The sequence below is a fragment of the Plutella xylostella genome, chromosome 24 (assembly GCF_932276165.1).
Source record: "Plutella xylostella chromosome 24, ilPluXylo3.1, whole genome shotgun sequence".
Lineage (NCBI taxonomy): Eukaryota > Metazoa > Arthropoda > Insecta > Lepidoptera > Plutellidae > Plutella > Plutella xylostella.
The window spans coordinates 229,412-251,519 of NC_064004.1; the positions used below are offsets into that span (position 1 = coordinate 229,412).

General features: G+C 39.3%; 1 protein-coding gene across 3 annotated transcripts in view; it reads right to left on the bottom strand.

Annotated features, from left to right (window-relative positions):
• LOC105387810 (irregular chiasm C-roughest protein-like) overlaps positions 1 to 22,108 on the bottom strand; it is a 148,073-nt gene that overhangs the window by 20,296 nt on the left and 105,669 nt on the right. For 2 of the 3 annotated variants that reach the window (XM_048629820.1, XM_048629822.1), the window contains exons 12-14: positions 21,211 to 21,337; positions 20,630 to 20,775; positions 129 to 282 (exon numbers count right to left, since the gene is read on the bottom strand). In XM_048629820.1, coding sequence (XP_048485777.1) covers positions 129 to 282; positions 20,630 to 20,775; positions 21,211 to 21,337 — 427 coding nt within the window. The remainder of the gene's footprint in view (positions 1 to 128; positions 283 to 20,629; positions 20,776 to 21,210; positions 21,338 to 22,108) is intronic. The other variant, XM_048629821.1, reaches the window with a different exon arrangement.

The window sequence follows — 22,108 nt, forward strand, 5'->3', positions numbered from 1 at the left end:
ATTTCACCATCAGCCTATAACAGTCCACTGTGGGACGTAGGCTTCTCCCAAAGCACGCCATTGGATGCGATCTATAGCTTTCCGCTATTTATATCCATGATTTCCACTAACTTTACAATGGTACTCACTGAGTGGTTTAAGCGTGATGGCAGCATTGGCGTTGCCATACTCGTTGGTGACGGAGCAGTTGTACACCCCGTAGTGCTGCGCGCCGCTGGACCGGATCACCAGCGCCGCGCGCGTCAGCCCGCCCTCCAGGATTGTGTCCACTGATGTGTAGTCCTGCGGGAGATCGCAGATGTTAGATGTAGGTTATTGCTGAACACCACATAAATGAGACATAAACAATGCAAAATAAGCAGCTTTATGGCCTGAGAGCGATCTCTTACAGGCGACCTGAATAGTCTTAAGACGGGAACACCCAAATATTCCGAAAAACTTTTTTCCGAATTTGATAACCCCGAATATACTGTAATTTACGAAATATTGCAATACCGATTTTTTTTAAATACCGAATTATAATAATGACGAAAATTATAATTTCGAATATTATAATCACGAATTTTGTTATTACGATTGTTAAATATACGAATGTTAAAAAATACGATTACTTTAATATACGAAAAATAAAATACCGATTTATTATAATCACGAAAAAGTCAAATCCCGATCGGAAATATGATAATTCGTGATTTTGACAAAAAAACGAAAACGTCTTTAAAACTTTAGAACCAAAACCAAAAGATAGGTGCGACGACGAGCAAAGCGAGGAGGAGCGTGTTAGGTGCACATAGATATCGAAAAACAAAGCGGAGCGCAGCGAAGCGGAGCGGAGCGTTTCAAATATAGAGCAAAACAATTGCTAGGATTTTTATGGTGTTTAAACTTAAAAACCTTAGGACCTAAACCTAAAGATAGGTGCGACGACGAGCAAAGCGAGGAGGAGCGTGTTAGGTGCACATAGATATCGAAAAACAAAGCGGAGCGCAGCGAAGCGGAGCGGAGCGTTTCACATAATATAGCTTAAAAAATATTGTTTTTATACGCATTATGCTGCATAATTCATATAACCATTTCTTGTTAACTAAGAAACATTCGGGAATTTGTATTTTCGGAATATTAAAACTTCGGGATTCGTAATTTTAACAATTCGATATAATAAAAAATTGTACTTTTGAAACATCGAAATAATAATATTCGGAAAATTGACATTCGTCATTTTAATAAATATGTTGTTTGAAATTTCGTTTATAAACTATTCGTGATTTTCGTTATTTGGAAACTTAAAATTCGGGATTGTGAATTATTCGGAACTATGAAATTCGAAATTTTAAAAATCGTTATTTTCATATTCGTAAAAAAGTAATTCGGAATTATGTAGTGTACCCTCTTAAGACGTATAGTCATGCTGGAAAGTGCTGGTGGATGTGTAGTACGTACTGGGGAAAGAGGTGCGGATTGTGACAGGAAGGCTATTTTAGATAAAACAAATAAAGGGGGAAGATATGTCGAGTTTTCAACTATAATAGGGCAAAACACCCAGTAACTGACCACCTTAAGGGAGTTGTTCCAGTAATTTATCTGTAGCGGGCTCAATTCTTATCGCTTATTAAATCCGATTTTTGTTTTAGAAACTAGAATAACAGAGCTACATTCCTGAGTAAATAGCAAACATGTTGAAGTTACTCATTTTTTTATATATTTTTGCAAACAAAAAGTACTGATTTTCCCAGTAACTGACCACTAAAATCTAGTAACTGACCACACTCGATGCCAGTAACTGACCACCAATTTAAAATGGTTTAAAAATGGAATTATGATTAAATCTTATTATTATTTATTTATTTGATTACTTCATGTAATAGTACCGATCCTCTGGTCTCTTTTAATGTGTGACACATCACTTTTGCTCAAGGTTTCTTAACTGAAAAGTGCATTAAATTAATTAATCAGATTAATGCATAATTTAAATAATACCTTATCCTAATAATCAACCATTTATTTATTAAAAACACAAGTTTATGCATTTTTGTTAAATACTAAAAACAAAGGAATAAACACACATGCACATAGTGAACACGCATTTTAAATTTACAGCTTTCAGGGAGATTAAATGGCCCCAATGTAGTACCTTCAGATAAGTCACAGAAAGGGCGATTTTGTTTGTCCGGAACAAGCCAGGATCAGTGGGACAGGCCCATGAAGCATTCATGGTGCCAGAAACGAGCATTTTCTTAAATATAAAGTAGCGAATCCAAGCGCTAAAGCCGGTCTTTTGGATATTCGGTATCAACTGATGAGGAGGAGGAATCGTGGCGGATTGTATTGTCGGCCTGGGAAAACATAAATTCCCCGCCGGAAAAGTAGGCCCTTTCCCCGTCGGTCCTTTCAAGGATGTAGAACCAGAGACAGATGGTTTTCATTATTGCTGAAACCCCACCCAGAGACTTTCAGTGCGGATAAAAGAGTCATTTAGGCTAGCCATTGTTATTATGACCGAATCAGATATTGGGGGTTAGTTTTTCAGGATACAAAGATGGATGCCTTGACGAACGGGATTTCAATGACTTTGTTGAGGATTCCACTGGAATATTTAGGATGCTGTTGAAACGTGCTTTCGTAGGTAAGTATTTGGCCAAAGACAGGAGTAGTCATTTCTGCAAGGGGGACAGGGAATCTTTGCCTCGTTGAAGAGGCGTCACTGAAGCAGAACATCGCTGTACTTTCTGCATTTTCCGCTGCTGGACTAATGTGTCTGCCAATGATAGTATAGCGTTGCCAGTGGATTCCGGATAGTTGTGGTATCGGTTCCAAATGGCTGGGGTGTTGGTCGTGGTAACAACTTATAGAAGAATGCCCCATTTCTTGTTTGCCGATTTTACCGTTCTGTTTGAAATCCTCTGGCCGTTCATAATGCCATTGAAGGGCGTGTTGGTGCACCGGCTGAGGCTGAGCTGCTAGCATTGTAGTGATGCTTTCTTTTTCCTATTTTGCTGAAGTGGCTTTGCCTGTCTTTGGAAAAATGTGGAGGCGCGTTTCGTCGGTAACGTATATTCGGGTTGGGTCATTAATAGCGTCATTGAGGTCTTGTTCGCCAAGTGCTTTTGTGCTCGGGGAACCAATTTCATCTGGTTCACAAGCGCTGGCATTTGTTAGGTACGCCTTCAGCTGTTCTGAAGATAGCATTTGAGTATCTTTTCATAGAGTGAGATGGTGAAAGCCATTTGTCTCCTGGTCTTGCATTCTTGAAGGGACTGCTCCAAGGATTATCTTTAAGGAAAAATTGTGACATCTGTCTTTATCCTGGACAATCCACATTATCCTAGGCTGATAGTATGCTCCACTAGCGTTTTTATCTTCCTCATCAGCTAATACCGAATCTGGAACAAACTTGGACTTTGTGTTTGAATTCTCTTTATTTTAAAAGGTGCTTGCATGTCACCCTGAATTATTTTGGAATGTCTTGTTGATCCTAGTTTGTCACAGACAAGTGGAATTGCCTTTTCTATACTTTTTTTGCTATTTTGGCGCTTCTTCATCTCGCTGAAAGCTGTAAAAATATATCATATATAATAATACTAGTAACTGACCACCAATTTACCCAATAACTGACCACCTATGTCAGTAAATGGAAGGAGTGAAGATAGAATGCTCATATTTTGACACAAGAAAATGGCACATATGAGCTTTAATATTACGTTCTTATTTTGCCTAAATTCAGCTTCAACCAAAAATCCCAATAACCGACATAGGTGGTCAGTTATTGGAAAATCGCCGTTTCGTCGTCCAGTAACTGTCCACCCCATTAAAAACAATCAAACGGGAAATAACAAGCTGAATCTTATCAAAAACGTAATCTTTATAATTCAATCTATATGGTATATTTTTTTCTTTCAATGATTTCAATTTTTTTCATGGTAAATTTTACGATCAAAAAATTCACTTACCTTAACAAATACGTTAGACACAACTGCAATTTACTCGGTTCGCGCGCCAACTGAACTTTTTCGATCGCTCACTATCCATCTGTTGGCGGCTGGCAAAATCTTTTGTATCAGTAATGCTCTCAATGAACCCCAAAATAGACTGGATGTTCACTAGATGGCCCTGCTTGGCTATTTTTCTTATTTATTGGAGTTGAAGAGGAAGGTGGTCAGTTACTGGCACATGGTCAGTTACTGGGTGTTTTGCCCTAACTCATCTCGCGGTCATTTTAAAGTGGTGCTAAATTTGAATTATACGGTGTCAAGGATCCAAAATGCAGAGATACCACCTAACTTACCACCGAAGATACTAACCTACTTCGTCTTTAATGAAAAATTGACTCCCCAGGTTTCATTGATGTAACCTGGGGAATACTTTTATTATATACGTCGAGTGCGTACGCATTCAGCGACTTGCTAGCTAATCCTTTCACTACGGTGACAAATTCAAGTCATACCTTCAGCATTTCTCAAGTCTTGGTGATAAATGTTTGTGTCAGCAATGGAAGATTGTTCTGTGATGATGATGAAAAGAAAGGGTGACTATGCAAGAGTAAAGCATTGATTGCCTTCGACTCGACAAAGAAGATTTGTCCTCAATAATAGCCACTGCTGGATATAGGCCTCCCATACAATTCTGACCCCAATAGTAGTGGATGAGGAAGACCGAGGACAAAATGTTGTGTTTTAGAATTGGTTTAACATACAAAATCAAAACAACGTGAATAAAATGGTTAGTGAATATTTTAGCGTGGCCTATTTGCGTGGAATAACAAAGTAGTTGGCAGTTTCAAAATTTAATATTCTTGTTTAAATATTGTGTTAGATTTTGCCTGAAATTTGAGACTATCCTCGTCTGTCTGGTAACAGTTGCGGGATCACATTTCACCCTAAAATATAGGTTACTATCTACCTAGTTATTATTTTTTATGTGAATAATGAGTTACTGAGCGGATTAAATACTAATATTTTACATGATAGATGGATATTTAGCCAAAGCTTCGCATAGAGTTTTTTAAATATTCATTCAACATAGCTGTTCCCGCGAACTTCGCTTCGCCTTCAAAACTTTTCCCGTGGGAATTCCGGGATAAAAAGTAGCCTAAGTTCTTTCTCATGGTCTAGACCATATGTTTACCAAATTTCATTCAAATCCGTTCAGTTGTTTTGGCGGGAAAGAGTAACAGACAGACACACACAGTTACTTTCGCATTTATAATATTAGTTAGGATTAGATTATAATAATCGGCGATTAACTTTGAAAAGTCCTTTACCATTCGTAGTTACTATCTTACTGCAGCCCTAAACTTGGACCAATTAACTCAAGTCTAAATCAGCGACAATACCCACCCACTACAGATGGCGGTTAGTTCGCCAAGTTACGGTAATTGCGCGAATTTGCCGGCAACTTCGCACATAAACCATAGTGCGCGGCTGCCCCGCAACACGGCTTAGATAGTCATGTAAATATGCTGAGATTAGGTTATTGTGTTTCGTGATTTTGGAAACTTAAGGTTGTGAAAGTTAAAGTAGATATTTTGACGCTGACGATCTTAATCCCAAACCGTGTATAGGCTGGATGAGGAAGGCTCAGGACAGAGTGTTGTGGCCTGTGTCCTATAAAAGATTTCTCGTTCTTATCGTATGTCGGTGACAAACAAGAGAGGTAGGTTTGCTTCCGTGGAGAAAGATTTGCCAGACAGATTAGGCATTCATGTTTTAGGTTTCAGAATGTCTGAATTTCGTCACAGCTGCATATTCCCCGCACAGATATAATAGTTATGCCCTCAGCATCCGTCACTCGGAGTTATGTGAAGCGACAGTGCCGTTGCAACGAACAATAGAATGTGACTATCTAGCTAACTAGATATAACTGGGGTCCCTACATGTATATTGTACGCCCCTGTGGCACGCCGGCCGGTGGCGTGGTGGGTGTACTGAGCGATTTTAGGGCTGCAAAAGCGCTTTTGCAAATATATCATATAGGGTGTTGCAAAAAGGGCTAGATATAGAGAGTTTCGGCTTAGTATGAAAGTATACCCTTTTTGCAGCACACTGTATAATGTATTGGCACTTTTGATCATCATTGATACTAAAAAAAAACAGTTTTTAGATGTTACGGTGAAGAAAAATAGAGGGTTATATTTGACTGGCATGTTTGTGTTTATTCATTTGTTTTTTCTTTTATATATCTGAAACTTTTTAAATCCGAATTTGACAAATTATCAATATCATTTATGGTTAGGAATTCGATTTTATTAGTAAATTAGAGAACTAAGAACTCTTTGACCTAGTAACTTGCACTTGGGTCATTGCCTTACGTCACGATCACTGAAGAAACTCCACCCTAACTGCTTGCCAATGGAGGTGTTCCCGCCTTTTCAACTGTCACCCTGCAGGAAAGCATCGCCACAGACAACGGACAAGTTCACAGAGTAACCAGATAACCTCTTGTGTTCGAACCTCCTTGCTAACTTCAACACAATGGTCAATATTCTGAGGTGTAGCAACTTGTAGTGAAGACACTATTATTGGATAAAGTTGTTACCGAAAATTGAGGTGAAATCTTGATGAAACTTCGTAGATAGCGGATAAAGTAAACAAAATAAGTCAAAGTCAAAGTCAAAGTCAAAATTTTTTATTCATCGTACAAATATAAAATTTTCTGATGAACGTCAATTTTTACAAATCGTCACCTTAAATCGTAAACCGCCTAACTCCACTTTTTGGCGAAAATGACTTTTTGGTATCATTAGAAGCGTCTTTTCAAGGCGCATCTTTTCGTATTACTCGTAAATCGATAAAAAAACTTAGCTCTGAGCAAATTAAATTTTCGTTTTCCTCCTAACTCGAAGTCATGATTTTTAAACAATAAAACCTCGTAACTCCTCCTACTCCCATACAATGAGCGATGTAGGTGGGAGTGGACGTACGTTTTTGCAATAAAACTATATTTTTGACTTTGTTTTTAATACTACATAAATAAATTATAGCAGGTACTTAACATTCTTATTGAACAATTTATAGTTAAATTTTGCTATTTTTTAGCAATGTTATGTTCTTAAATTAAAAGTTACGCGTAAACATATTATTTTGTATATTTTTGTTGGAGTCAGCACTTAACTACAACATACTAATCTTCTTCTTCTTTCTCCTGCCCTCTTGCCAGTTTAGCTGGGGTCGGGCCTCCTCGTACTTCGGCGCCAGGATATTCTATCCCGGGTTGTCGATGTGGTCAGGTTTTGGGCTTTCATCTCCTTCTCGATATTGGACCACCATGTGGCTTGTGATGTGCATGGCTTTCTTTACCGCGTAGTCATCTTCAACATACTAATGTAGTTTTTTTTGCAAACAAGGCAGGACGGCTGCTGCAACTCGTTGCTGACGAATCCTTGGCTTCTGCAACCAGTCCCATCACAGTCATTCTCTTCGACTTGACAAGACAGGTGCTCCTTGGAGGGCAATAGATTGCACGGCACCCGTATAGAGGCGATGGGTTCATTTGCGAGGACCCCCAGATTTGGAAGTAGCCTGCGCACTGCATGGCATACAGATCACCAACTGCTTTTTGAGCCCGGGGAACTAACATCCTGAAATGATCCTCGAATGACCAGCAACTATCTACGACTAAGCTGGGGTAGCACATGTGCCGTTCTATACCAATATGAACATCACTAACACGAATTTGTAGGGTGTCAGGAGGAGCGCTGTTTTAAGGCCTATGTGGTGGATTATGCCAAACAAGGCCACTTTCGTCTTTGGGATGTCATCCTCGAAGGATGTTCTCTCAGCCTTCTGTGTGTCATCAGCAGAATGCATTTAGCACAATGTGTATTGTATTGTATCCGCTATCGATTGTGCATTTCATAAGCCAAACTGACAATCCAAAAGGTGAAGAACGTTCAGCCAGGGGGTGTCACTAAATTAAAGAGCTTGTCAGCTTCTTACAGCAGTCGGATGGGTTGGTACACAGAAGAAGAATCTGCAGGACTGCTTTCTTTCTTCAGGAGCTTTAACTTGGACTCTTTCCAGTCAGTGGAGACCTCACTTACCTCATGCTGCGGTTCAACAGACAGATAAACTGTCTGTACAAACCAGCTCTGAGGGCAAGCAGCGGAGACACACGGTCTGGTATGCCATCGGGGCTAGGAACAGTCTTTAGCGCCCCGTTCCTACTTTCAATCCGTCACTTCTTGCTCGTCAGATGATGATCACAGCGTACCGCCACCAGGTTACCACCAGGGTTTCAACGGCGACAGCGGGAGCATGGACGCAGCCTGCCTAGTACTGATTTATGTTTTCTACTGCTTATAAAGATGATTGCTGATTACATAATCATTTTATTAAGTACATCAATAATACTCGAAATTCGAAGTAATAGGAAAAGGTAGGGAGATTTATCTATATTTGAATAGCGTAAGTCCATCAAAGAGAAAAGTATTTTACATAATCGTAGTCCGAAAAACTCGTATTTCCAGGAAAAACACGTATCTCCAATAATAGTATTCACATAGAGATTGGGAAAAGATCGTAAGTCCATTTTATGTATAAAGCGATAAAAATAGCAAATTTTTCATAACGCCGTTGAATTCGCAACCACTTTTTTATTCTAGTAACAAAAAAACATTAGGGGGTATCCTAAGTAGAAGTACAAAATAAACAGTTTTTTTTGTCTCCTGTAAAATTTGCTCGCGCGGAGTTAGGCGGTTTACGATTTAAGGTGACGAAATTACTCTCCGTTCGGATAAGGGGGGGCTCTTTCTGTCTAAGGAGAAGAACGGAGGCAAGAAACTCCTGAGCCACCTTTTCAAAAAAAGACTTAAAACTAGTTGGTATACAAGACATATAAGCTTAATAATAATTATTATAATAATATGAGCAGAGCTAACTACTTATCACAGCCATGCATTAACGTCCTCTAAGTAATCATCAATTTTATAATAAGCTTTTTTACTGAGTTTCTCTTTAATGTAACCCTTAAACTTATTCTCTGGCATTTGAGCAACTTCTGTTGGAAGCTTATTATAAAATCTAATACAGTACCCTAAAAACGATTTATTAACTTTCGCCAGACGCATCGCTGGAAAAGCCAGCTTATGCTTGTTCCTAGTATTAATGTCATGATTACTGCCAATTGTATCAAAAGTTGAAATATTCTTTCGTACATACATTAAATTGGCAAAAATGAACTGACATGGAACTGTAAGGATGTTAATTTCTTTAAATAGTTCTCTCAATGAATCCCTGGAACCAAGTTTGTATATAGAGCGGATGGCTCTTTTCTGTAATACAAATATAGTTTCAATATCAGCGGCTCTACCCCAAAGCAAAATGCCATACGACAATAAGCTGTGGAAATAACTAAAGTAAACTAATCTGGCGGTTTCAACGTCGGTCAGCTGTCTAATTTTCCGTACAGCAAAAGCTGCGGAGCTCAACCTTCCAGCCAATTTGGCAATGTGAGGTCCCCACTGCAACTTTGAATCTATAGTCATACCAAGAAAGACAGTATCATTAACTAGGTCCAATTTATTCCCATCTAGAATAATGTTAGTATCGCATTGTCTAACATTCGGCAGTGTAAATTTAATACATTTCGTTTTCTTAGAATTCAATAAAAGATTATTTACGGTAAACCAATCGTGTATGTCAGATAGAATAGAATTAATTTCATAAAAATTATTTTCACTTCTTTTAACTTTAAAAAGCAAAGAAGTATCGTCAGCAAATAAAACTATATTAGTCAATTTTTCAACCATAAAAGGCAAGTCATTAATATAAATGAGGAATAAAAATGGTCCTAGAATAGATCCTTGAGGGACGCCTATCTTTACATGAGCCCCCTGTGATTTAGTATTGTTAATATCGACCCTTTGTTGCCTCTTGTCTAAATATGAAGCTATCAAATCTAAAGCCTTTCCTCCTATTCCATAGTATCTCAGTTTCGAAATTAAAGTCTGATGGTCTACACAATCAAACGCCTTCGACAGATCACAGAAGACTCCAATAGCATCGTGATGGTCTTCCCAGGCGTCAAATATGTGCTTAATTAACGCGGTACCGGCATCGGTTGTTGATTTGCCTTTTGTAAAACCATACTGCTGGCTATGAAACAATCGAGCTTCATTGAAATGCAAAAGCATCTGATTGAGTATGACCCTCTCAAATATTTTACTCAAAACTGGAAGAACCGAGACAGGTCTGAAATTTGCAGGGTCCTCCATATCCCCACTCTTGAACAGAGGTATAATTTTATTCAATTTCATAAGATCTGGGAACACACCTTCAGCGATACATTTATTAAAAATGTTAGCCAAAATTGGGGCGATTTTATTAATAATAGAAAGAACAAATTTAACTGACATTCCCCACAAGTCTTCAGTTTTCTTCATATTTAAGGACTTAAATGTTTTTATAATAGTTAATGTATTAATATATCTGAATTGAAATTCCTTATCAGTTGAAGGTGCGTTCTCCTTCATCAGGGTTTCAGCTAATGTAGCTGAAGAATCTAGGTTGCAAGTAGTCTCTAAAGGAATGTTCGTAAAAAACTCTTCAAAGACTCTCGCCACCTCGTCATTTGATGTTATTATGTCATTGCCTACCTTTAAAGATAAATTAGTCTCGCGTGTTCGATTCTTCCCCGTTTCGTTATTAATAATATTCCAAATGGCCTTAGATTTGTTAGCAGAGTCTTTAATCTTGTTATTAATAAAAATTGTCTTCGCACAGTGACAGACACATTTGTACATTTTGCTATATTTCTTCACATAAGATTGAAAGTCAGGGCGGAGTATGAATGTTTTCATCTCATACAGATCATATAATGTCGCCCTGCTTTTGCGAATACCATCTGTAGCCCAGTCACAAAATTTAATTTTATTGTCTATCAAAACTTCCTTCGTTTCAAAATTACTCTCAAACTCATCAGCTATTATCTTAAATAAGTTAGTATACATCTCATTAGAATTGCAATCTACTTTAACCTTCGGAAGTTTTTCGTCTAGTTTCTTCAAGTAATTGTCAATTTTCTTTGTAGTAATCGGTCTGCATCTCACCTTAGTTTTATTTGTCTTGTCAGTGTTTACTAAGGTAATGGTCTGCCCACTGTGGTCTGACCTCAGACAATTTATCACACTACTGTCTTTAAACTCACAGTTACAGAATATGTTATCTAGACAAGTGGCCGACGTGGATGTAATTCTAGTTGGTTCCAGAAAGACATTAAAAAGATTAAATGATTTAAAAAGTAACAGTAATTTCGACCTATTAGGAGAGTCACCTAATAGGTCAACATTAAAGTCACCACACACTATTACTTCCTTTTTACTATTGGAAGCTAACCTTAGAACATCCTCCATGACAGTCTCAAAGGTAATGAAATCACCAGTAGGTGGCCTGTAGGTACATACTATTATATACTTGTTTAGCTCTGCACATGAAATTTCTATATGGTGTTTAACAGATAGAGCAACTATGTCCTTTCGTTCTTTACATTTACAATTTTCTTTAAGAAATATAAGTGACCCGCCATGCTCGTTGCACTTTCTGTTAAAACAGCTTATAAGTTTGTAATTTTTCAATTGGAACATCATTTTATTCTCGTCTAACCAATGTTCTGTGATACATAAACAATCAATGTTAAATTTTTCCGAAAATAGTTCTATTTCTAACAATTTAGAAGAAAGACTCTGAATATTCTGATGTACTAATTTAAATTCATTCTTAATGTGATGTATTAATATGTAGGGTAACTCGTCATTACTATTTGCGAATATATTGTGCGGTATGTGTGAATAAACCAGTCTCGCTTAACCTGTGTTTCTATGCAGTCAAGTCCTTTTACAGTGGCGACGAATTGGTGAATTTAGTGAAAATGCCGTTGGGTAAACTACACGAATTTGACCTCGACGGGCGTAATAGTTGGACAGCTTATGTGCGACTTGCGGAGCAGTTCATTTTGTTGAACGAAATAAAAAGTGAGTTGCGCGTGGCCACGTTGTTAACGCATGTCGGGGCTGCGACCTACGCGCTCATGTGCGACCTGTGCGCTCCGAACCACCCCGAGACCAAGACCTTCACCGAGCTGGTCGAACTCGTCGAGAACCATCTAGAACCAAGACGTTCAGAAATCGCCGAACGCCACACGTTCAGACAACGACGTCAGAATGAAGGCGAATCGATCGGAAGTTTCCTTCAACACCTAAAACATCTGGCCACCTATTGCAACTTCGGTAACAAGCTTGAAGAAAACATCCGGGACCAGTTCGTGTCGGGACTGCGCAGTGACGACATGCGCTCCCGGCTGTTCGCGGAGCAGTCGCTGGACTACAAGAAGGCGGTGGAGCTGGCGCTGGCACTGGAGGCGGCGGAGCGGCACGCGGCGGAGGCTGCGGGGGCCGCTGGGGGCGCCGCGCCGTGGGCCGCGGCCGGCTCGGCGAGACTCGTGGCGGCAGAAGGTGTGCATCGGGTGGGCAGCGCCCCCGCGCCCCCACGCCAGGGCGCACCGGCGCGCCAGCAGCGGCAGCCGTGTTGGCGGTGTGGCAAGGATGCCCACGCGCCTAACAAGTGTCGCTATAGGTCATACGTGTGTGACAAGTGTCAAGTGAAAGGTCATTTATCGGCCGTTTGTAAAAATGGTAAAAGTGCCGGCAGATATCAAAATTACTTACAGGAGGAAACCTCGGACTCGGACAATGACGGGTATGATGGACTTTACAGTATTAAAGAAATAGCTGTTCATAACATGAAAGATGGCCCTTATTATTGTAAATTGTTAGTTGAAAAACAAAGTATTGTGTTTGAAATTGATACTGGTAGCAAAATATCAGCTGTTTCTAAGACTTTTTATGACCAACATTTGTCTCATTTGCCTATTATTCAAGATGACATTAGGTTACAATCGTACACTGGAGATGCTATAATACCGTTAGGTCGAGTATCGGTGAGCGTCAGCTGTGAGGGCGGCGAGGCGGTCACACTGCCATTGTTCGTTATCTCGCGCGGCGGGCCGCCACTCCTAGGCCGTCGGTGGCTACGTGAACTACAATTAAAATCGATTAACCTTTACAATCTAAAAGAGACTCTCGACCCAACGGTTTTAAAGCTAAAAGAACAATTTCCTGAAGTTTTTACCGATCAAATGGGCACATTTAAACATGAGATAACATTGTATTTAACTGATAGTACACCGATATTTTTTAAAGCTCGCGCGCTCCCACTAGCTCTACGCATTCCGGTTGAGAATGAGTTGGACAGACTGCAACGGGAAGGAATCATTGAGAAGGTCGAGCGTGCCGATTACGGGACACCTATTGTACCTATAATTAAACCAGATGGTTCCATTCGCATTTGTGGCGATTTTAAAATTACAGTTAATAAACTTTTAAAAGATTTTCACTATCCGTTACCACGGATTGAAGAAATGTTTGCAGCGCTCAGTGGGGGCGAAAAATATACTAAACTGGATCTTAAAAATGCGTATTTACAGTTAAAATTGTCAGATGAGTCACAACCTTTAACAACAATTACGACTCATGTAGGTATGTTTGTGTACCGGCGCGCACCCTTCGGTATTAAGTGTTTACCGGAGATGTTCCAAAAGTTGATTACAGAAACCCTTAGTGGATTAAAACATGTAGTCGCATTTATCGACGATATCTGTGTGACGGGCCGGGACACAAACGAACACATGTATAATTTAAGGGCTGTTTTAGATAGATTAAAAGAGGCGGGGCTAACTATCAGGTTTTCCAAGTGCGAGTTTTTCAAAGAAGAAATTTGTTACTTAGGGTATAGGATAAATAAGCACGGATTACATACAGACAAAAGTAAAGTCGAAGCCATTACAAACATGCCTGCGCCAGTTAATGTATCACAGTTACGAGCGGCGCTAGGTTTGATAAATTACTATGCCCGGTTTATACAGAATCTTAGCTCAATTTTACAACCAATGTACGCATTACTTAAAAAAGGTACAAAGTGGGTGTGGTCTGAATCGTGCGAAGTGGCTTTTAAAACGGTCAAAGAGAAGTTGAGTAGCGACCCGGTGTTGTGCCACTACGACCCGACACTGCCGCTGGTGCTGGCGGTGGACAGCAGCGCGTACGGGCTGGGCGCCGTGCTGGCGCAGCGCCACCCCGACGGCAGCGAGCGCGTGCTGTGCTGCGCCTCGCGCACGCTCAACGCCGCCGAGCAGCGCTACAGCCAGATCGACAAGGAGGCGCTCGCCATCGTGTACGGCGTGACGCGTCACCACCAGTACCTCTTTGGTCGTCACTTCACATTACGAAGTGACCACAAACCACTGAGCTATATTTTTGGGCGTAAGAAAGGTATTCCGGAGACGGCGGCCAGCCGACTGCAGCGGTATGCGGTAAGATTAGCCGCCTACGACTTCGACATCGTGTTTGTTCCAACCGAAAAGAACGGAAATGCTGATGGGTTGTCGCGCCTACCACTACCGGTAAGTAAAACTGAGTCTGAGTACAACGATGACGCGGCATATTTACACTTCGTAGAGGACAGCTTTCCTCTCAGCCACAAACAGGTGGCTACAGAAACTAAAAATGATAAAACCTTATGCAAAGTATATGGGTATGTGATGAGTGGTTGGCCATTGGACGTCGAAGAGGAGGAGAAGCCGTACTTCCATCGACGAGAGAACCTCCACATCTCTCACGGTTGCATCGTGTGGGGCTGGCGCGTGGTGGTGCCGGCGCGGCTGCGCGCGCAGGTGCTGGACGAGGTGCACGCGGGCCACGCGGGCGTGGTGCGCATGAAGCAGCTGGCGCGCGGCTACGTGTGGTGGCCGCGCCTGGACGCCGACATCGAGGCACGCGCGGCGGAGTGCGCCCCGTGCCGCGCGCAGCGGGACGCGCCGCCTCACGCCGCGCCCGTGCCCTACGTGTGGCCCAGCGAGCCGTGGTGCAGGCTGCACGTGGATTTTCTCCAACATCAAGGTATTTATTACTTTGTTATAATCGACGCCCACTCGAAATGGATCGAGGTGTTCCCCATGGCTAGGGGCACTACTGCCACTCTCGTGACGGCCAAATTGAGAGAAACATTTTCTCGCTTTGGCCTACCAAAACAGTTGGTTTCAGACGGCGGACCGCCGTTTACATCCGCTGATTTTGAAAAGTTCCTAGTTTGTAATGGAGTCAAACACATCTTGACAGCGCCCTATCACCCTTCAAGCAACGGTGCGGCTGAAAACGCCGTCAAAACGGTGAAAAAGGTAATAAAAAAAGCTACCGCCGAGGGAGACAATGTTGGAAGGGCCATTCAAAACTTTTTACTAGTTTATAGAAACAGTTTACACGCGACGACGGGCCGCGAGCCGGCGGTGGGCATGCTGGGCCGCCGCCTGCGCATGCGCCTCGACCTGCTGCGCCCCAGCACGGCCGACGTGGTACAGGCTGCGCAGGAGAAGCAACTCGACTACGCCAAGGGTTCGAGTCGAGAGTTGCAGCCAGGTGACAATATACTCTTTAGAAATTTCTCTAAACATGGGGAGAAGTGGGAAGAAGGTGAGATTACGGAGCGAACAGGAGCCGTCACTTACAAGGTGAAGTCAGGTCAAGGTGAACAAAAGAAGCACATTGATCAGCTTATGCCTAACAAGAGGCCAATGAGGTATTCAACTCCTGCTGCAGATGAGATCAGTCGTAGTGAGCCGCCGGCTGCTGAGGCGACCTCGCCAGTACAGGACAGGTGGGAGTCCCCGCCCAGCTCCCCGCCCCGCGGCGACCCCGCTGCGGCAGGTAACGCTGAAGTATTCACTCCACACCCATGCACCACGAGCCCGTCTGCTTCAGGCGAATATGTTAACACCCGCCCTCGGCGCCGTTAGTTCAATCAACTTAAATGTATGATATACGTACTTATACCTAAATAACATATTTTAGTAAATATACCAAGATATTTTTATTCTAGTTTGTTTATGGTGTACTTAAGTATCTTTTCAGTGTCTACTTGATACCTAAGTTTTTGTTTATACTTACCGATGATAGGTCTAATTAGCCATAGGTACTTACTTGTATTATTATTTATGCGTAAACAAGTTCCACCTATGTTATGTAACAGTAATAATGAGATAGTTAACACTATATGTATCATTAACTTGTAGACTATAAGTACGACCATATACATAATTATGTAAGTGCCTATACTTATGCTATTTTTTTTTTACGGGGGACGTAGATCGTAGATATTATGATCATTGATGAATCAAGTCATACATATATTGTACATAATACAACTTAAGATGTTTCTTTATTGTTTAAACTTGCATAACATCCATATTGTCTAAATCGTTTGTTAGGTTTCATTAAAAAGTTAAATCTAATTAAGTGAAACTTCTTGTGTAATTTATAGTGATACAAATAACTTAAAGAAGGGAGATATTGTGATGTATTAATATGTAGGGTAACTCGTCATTACTATTTGCGAATATATTGTGCGGTATGTGTGAATAAACCAGTCTCGCTTAACCTGTGTTTCTATGCAGTCAAGTCCTTTTACACTTAAATGTCTTGTCCTTTAATAGTTTTGAGCCGAGAGAGCAGTGAACTGAATCAATCTTTATATCAACGCTATGATGCTCTCCCGTTGTCTGAGAATCTAATTTAAATCTACTGTACTATTATCAGTATTACTACTGACGGTGTCAATAGGGACACAAGTTTTCTTCGTTATAATGCTTATAACTGAGTTAATAAGATGAGCTACTTCTGTAGCTAGACGTCGTTTCTGATTTGAGGACAAAAATAAACTGTTCCAAGTCAACTTAAAATTATCTACGTACAAATTAGTATCAAAGAAATTGATACAATCAGATTTACAACATGCATTGTACATTGTTTTATTTAGGCTACATGTCATATAATTGCATTTGTCAGGCAGTGTGCATGAGTAAGGAAATGCACAAACAAATACATGTTTTGTAGGAAGGCCTTCTAATATAGCAAAACTTCTATGTATGTCAGACTTTGACACCCCTAAACTATTTCCCACCATAATAAATATAGTTGTTTTGTCAGTGTGTGACCTCTCTGAAATCAATTCAACAATAATTAATCAATTAAATAATAATTAAAAAGTAGCATTATGGTTTAATCCCTTGTAACAATCTCTTCCAGATAACTTTAATGTTAACTAGGAGTGTTTGTTAGCTTAATGACGTCTTCTGCAATATTGTAATAATCTAACAGCCCATCAGAATATTACCAACTAGAAACGTAAATATTTTGATCAAATCCTAATAATTAAAAAAAAAAAATTGAGCTATTTACTGTCGGTATTTTGTAAATGCAACTTTTTCATAGCTCGTGAGTGTGTATTTATAACCATTTTATAACCCTATCTCATCAGAGTCCAATTGTCCAACCAACAAGCTAGCGGGGACACAGATAAGCTAACACATTTGGTTTCGATATTGATTTCAGCTGAATGCCTGTGGTCCGTCGGAATGTCGACCACAGATTAGTTCGAATGTAATGTGTATCTCTGCTCTGTGATCTCTCAGCTGATATTTTCTTTCAATATGAACCGGTTCGTTTATTCCTGTCCGGTGTTATAATAATTGTACCTTTATGTGAGTTGGTTGAGTGTGTATGTGGCTTTAAAGTTCACGAAAAGACAGTCAAAGTCAAAGTCAAATGTATAAAATTTTCTGATGAACGTCAATTTTTACAAACTACTCTCCGTTCGGATAAGGGGCTCTGTGTATGTGGCTTTATATGTAGTTGACGAAACAGGTCGCCCTATGTTTAGTGCAATAATGATATACCTACATAATAATATAATATTATACTATATGATGTGCCATTTCTTGAACTCTACCTAAACCTTTTCAACCCATCATACTTAGGTACTTAATTTATTTTAATGAAATTGCATGGGGTGCACGAGAACAGCCTCTTTAAAAATTACGTATTATTGTAGGTATATAATATACTTATAATATATTATGCGTATGCTACTACAAAAACAACTAATCTGACTGGCTAATCCTTTCACCATGCACAACACTGTAATTTAAAAAAATATAGGTACTTTTAAATAATGTTTTCATTCCATATAAGAGGCTTAAGTCCAACGATATTTAATACGAACTAGATGGAGTGAATGATGGAGAAGAAACGTCTCGACACATAACATCCCACTTCTACTACTGAGCTTATATAGAATTAGTTCGGTTAGAAGTCTAGTGACTTTATTAACTGTTGTCATTAGGTTGAACTTAAAACGGTTTGACAGTGAACAAAATGTGGACAGTTTTTGTTTTTTTTTATGTGACACACCATCTTGTCCATATTGTTAATCTAAGCCTAAGAAGCTCGAAATTTTCAATCCGAAATCCATAAATTATTTACTGAGCACTCGACGAAAACCGAAATACATACTTAAACACATATTTATATGTATACACAAAGCACATACATAAATTATCCTTTTTAAGCCGACACGCGTTGCTTTAATCTACGAATGCGTGAAAAAGTATTCAAATAAATGATGAATATTTAATGTAATAATAAATAAATCACTTATACCTACTTGTGTGCCTACGCACTACGGTATTTATTTTTAACACTGAAACGGCAGTTGGGTCTTTTATACCCCACTTGTGCATTTTTGAACGTTTCTTTTTGTAATTTTCATTTTTAGAAGAGATTTTATTTTTTGAATAACCTGCCGATCTCCCCTGGGCTTCATCTTTCCTAAATAGTCTAGTAGCTTATTGAAATATTGGAATGGAAAATTAAAGAACTCGTCAGAGTTAAGGTAGTTTTACACGGACAAAATCTGTTTTCTGCTGATTGGTAAATAACAATACCAATTTATTTATTTAATACTTCTCACATTATTATAAATATTTATATCATAATCTTGAGCTGTTATTGTTGTGCTATCAAATAATATATAGGTACTTTATTGCACAAATATGACAAAGGTGGAATTATTGTTTAAATCATTTTCTACTAGCCAACCAAAATATCTTCGTAATACTGCGAAAAGCAATAAAATCAGAGCATAATATGAAAGATCATGAAAACTAGTATAGTACTGTTTAGCCCTTTTGAGCTAAAATTCGAGAATAAAAAAAATTTCAATATTATAACGACGATATTAAAATTAAACTAAATTGCTTAATCCAATAAGAGTATAGTTTAAAAAATCCGTGTGTATGGGTAATATCGGCCCGCGCGCTGCCGGGTTACCCGGTGGCGGCTGCATTCATAATTTAACACGCGAATGAATAAAATGCTGTTTTGAAACGAGCGAATTAATTTAAAACAAAAGTAGGGGGAATGCGGCTTTGTGTGGGGGAGGGGGGCTTGTTCGCGCGTCCGCTTGTACTGAAAACTGTAATTTTAGGTGTTTTCAGTTTGCATTGATGAATAAAAGGAAAATTAAAGAAAATATGCATTAAAAGTATGAATGGTTATAACGAACAACAGTTTTTTAGCATGCATATTAAGTAAATAATTATACTCTCATAACAAGTTAGAGACAGCCCCAGACTCCTCGGAGGAGTAACGGGATTGAAGAAGAAGAAGAAGAACAAGTTAGAATGAATGCATCGTACAGCTTATAGCAAAGTTGTAAAAACATGAAATTAAATACTTAAATTGCGGAAACAATTTATGAAGGGGAATTTTTATTTTATTTTTATTTTTATTTTATTTTATTTGGCACACACAACAGTATTAAAGACGTTTACAATATAACATAAAGTAAATTCTAGTCTAGTCTTAACACCAAAACAATGTGTACACAGCATGTTAGTGCAAAGAGCACAACCACTAATTACTTACAATAAATTAAATTTTAATAAATTAAATTTTAATACATAAAATTTAAAATTTTAATAATCACATACATTCAAGCACATTAATAAATTAATTAAGATGGTCAATAAATTTAGATATTTTATTTTTAAAACTACCCAGTGAGTTTTGATATATGTCCGGCACTTCGCTTCTATTTTGAGCGTATGAATAAAATGTCTAGGTAATATAAACTTATACTTAATAAAAACTATTTAACTGGTTCGACTTGCTTTCTTTTTATGTTTATTTTTTGTCAAATTCATATGAAAATAAATACAAGTTCCTTCAACATAAGTGATATCCTGTCAAAGTTTGGTAGTTTTTATTTTAATTTAAGACACTTTGTACCGTTCTGAATAAATACATTAAATAAACATAGCATACTGCTGTCCATTTTCTACTAGAAGCCAAACCCTTTGTGAAGCGTTGTGTTTACTATTTAATAGTAAATACGGGTAACGGGCGCTAAATAGTTTACCGGGACTTTTATCTTTAAACTTACTTTATGACAGCACGTTTTGTGGTTGTTGGAAATAGTTTTAAACGAAAATTTTCAGGACTTTATCATTACGACGGCGAAATAAAGCTTGGGACAGTGGCCCACTTTATTTCATCCTCATTTCATAATTGTAATTTTTAACTCGCTGATTCAAGCAGTTTTAGAATTTGGCTCATTATTATAATTATGTCTGTTTTACACCTGAAATTTTGAAGTCAAGCAGAACAGCATGGAATGCTGCGCTGTGGGCTTAAGATTTAGTCAAGTGAGAAACTGGGTGTAATGCTTATAAGTAACTATGTTAAACTTACCGGGTTCTGTATAAAGTTGATCTCCCGACCCTCAAAGTACCAGCTGACGTCATCAGGTTTAGGCACAGAGAGGTAGAGACACTCGACTCTTGCAGTCTCGCCTTCTTCGGCCAGTTGAGTGCGGTTCGACAGAATCGACGGAGGACCTGGGGAAATAGTGTTTATTTTAATACTAGACAAAGATACGCAATACAATTTATTAGAAGGATAAGCCCTATTTTTTCTCTTTAGGGTTAAAACGAGAGTAATCCTAGAAACTCTGCAAGAAAAAGTACCAGGGCAGCAAAAGCGGTAAGTGGGTAACAGATGTCGTAGCACTTCGTAGCCCGTAACGCTACGAAGCCGCGTAGCACGTCTTTGTTCACTTCTTAGCGTTTTTAGTCGCCTGGTACTTTTCAGCTTGTATTTTCCTAAAATTTAAGTTATATTATCATCATCACCAGCCATTATAAGCTCCACTACTGGACATAGGCCTTCTACCAAGGATTGCCGTTCTCTAGCCTTCCTCATCCAACCACCAATAAGTACCTGCCTTTTCAATCAATACAGTCCAAAAAAATCATGACATGTGATCTTCTTACCTTTAACCAGTACGCTGGCCTCGGCTTCAATCTCAGGGTACCCTTCCACGGCGGCCTTGCAGATGTACCGTCCAGCTGTCTTGTTGGAGACCTGCAGCTTCAGCGTGGCCGACTTCCCCTTGACCTGCTGGAAGTTAAACACGTTCAAATAGGCTGCCCTGTACCTATGCCCTGAATGGTGGGTGGTGGAAAAGGGGGTAACTCATCGTATACGATGCATCAGAAAAAAACACCCTTGAAAGTCGTTCAGTTTGACATTTTAAGTAACCTGTGGGAAAGATTCCTCAATAAACCTCTAGTAGAGAAATCCCTGTATGAAATGAATATTTCCGAGGGAATTTTTCTTGAGGAAAGTTTGACCACTCTAACGTTCATTTGTTTAGTTTATAAGAAACGATTTAATAATAATATAATAATAATCCTCAAAAGATTATGACAAACACAATGATCATATCGTATGGCCGATAAAATGCCACAAAACCCTGCTAATATCTTGAACGGGTGACCTAAAACGCTTGTAGGTCGCAACAAAAGCCCGAGTGCTGCTTTTGAAGTGAAAACAAAAGACGGCCGGGTCGCCCGTTGAAGATGCACTTTACGTACTTGTACGAACAATACATTACTTTGCTCTCTTTAAATGTGTAGCAAAAATTTCGGTTTGTTCCCTACACGACATGGCAAAAAATATTAGTTTATAAATAAGTTTTTTAAAAAATAGCCTATTTGGTTTCCCACTGCTGGGAAAAGGCCTCCCCTTTTTTCCTTCCACACCCTTCGATCCTGTGCACCCTCACCCCAGTTACTATCAAATTTGTCCAGCCCGACCCGCCATCTCCATCTATGGCTAATAAATTTGTGAGTTGGCCAATAAGTTTAAATAATGGGTAGATACTCATGG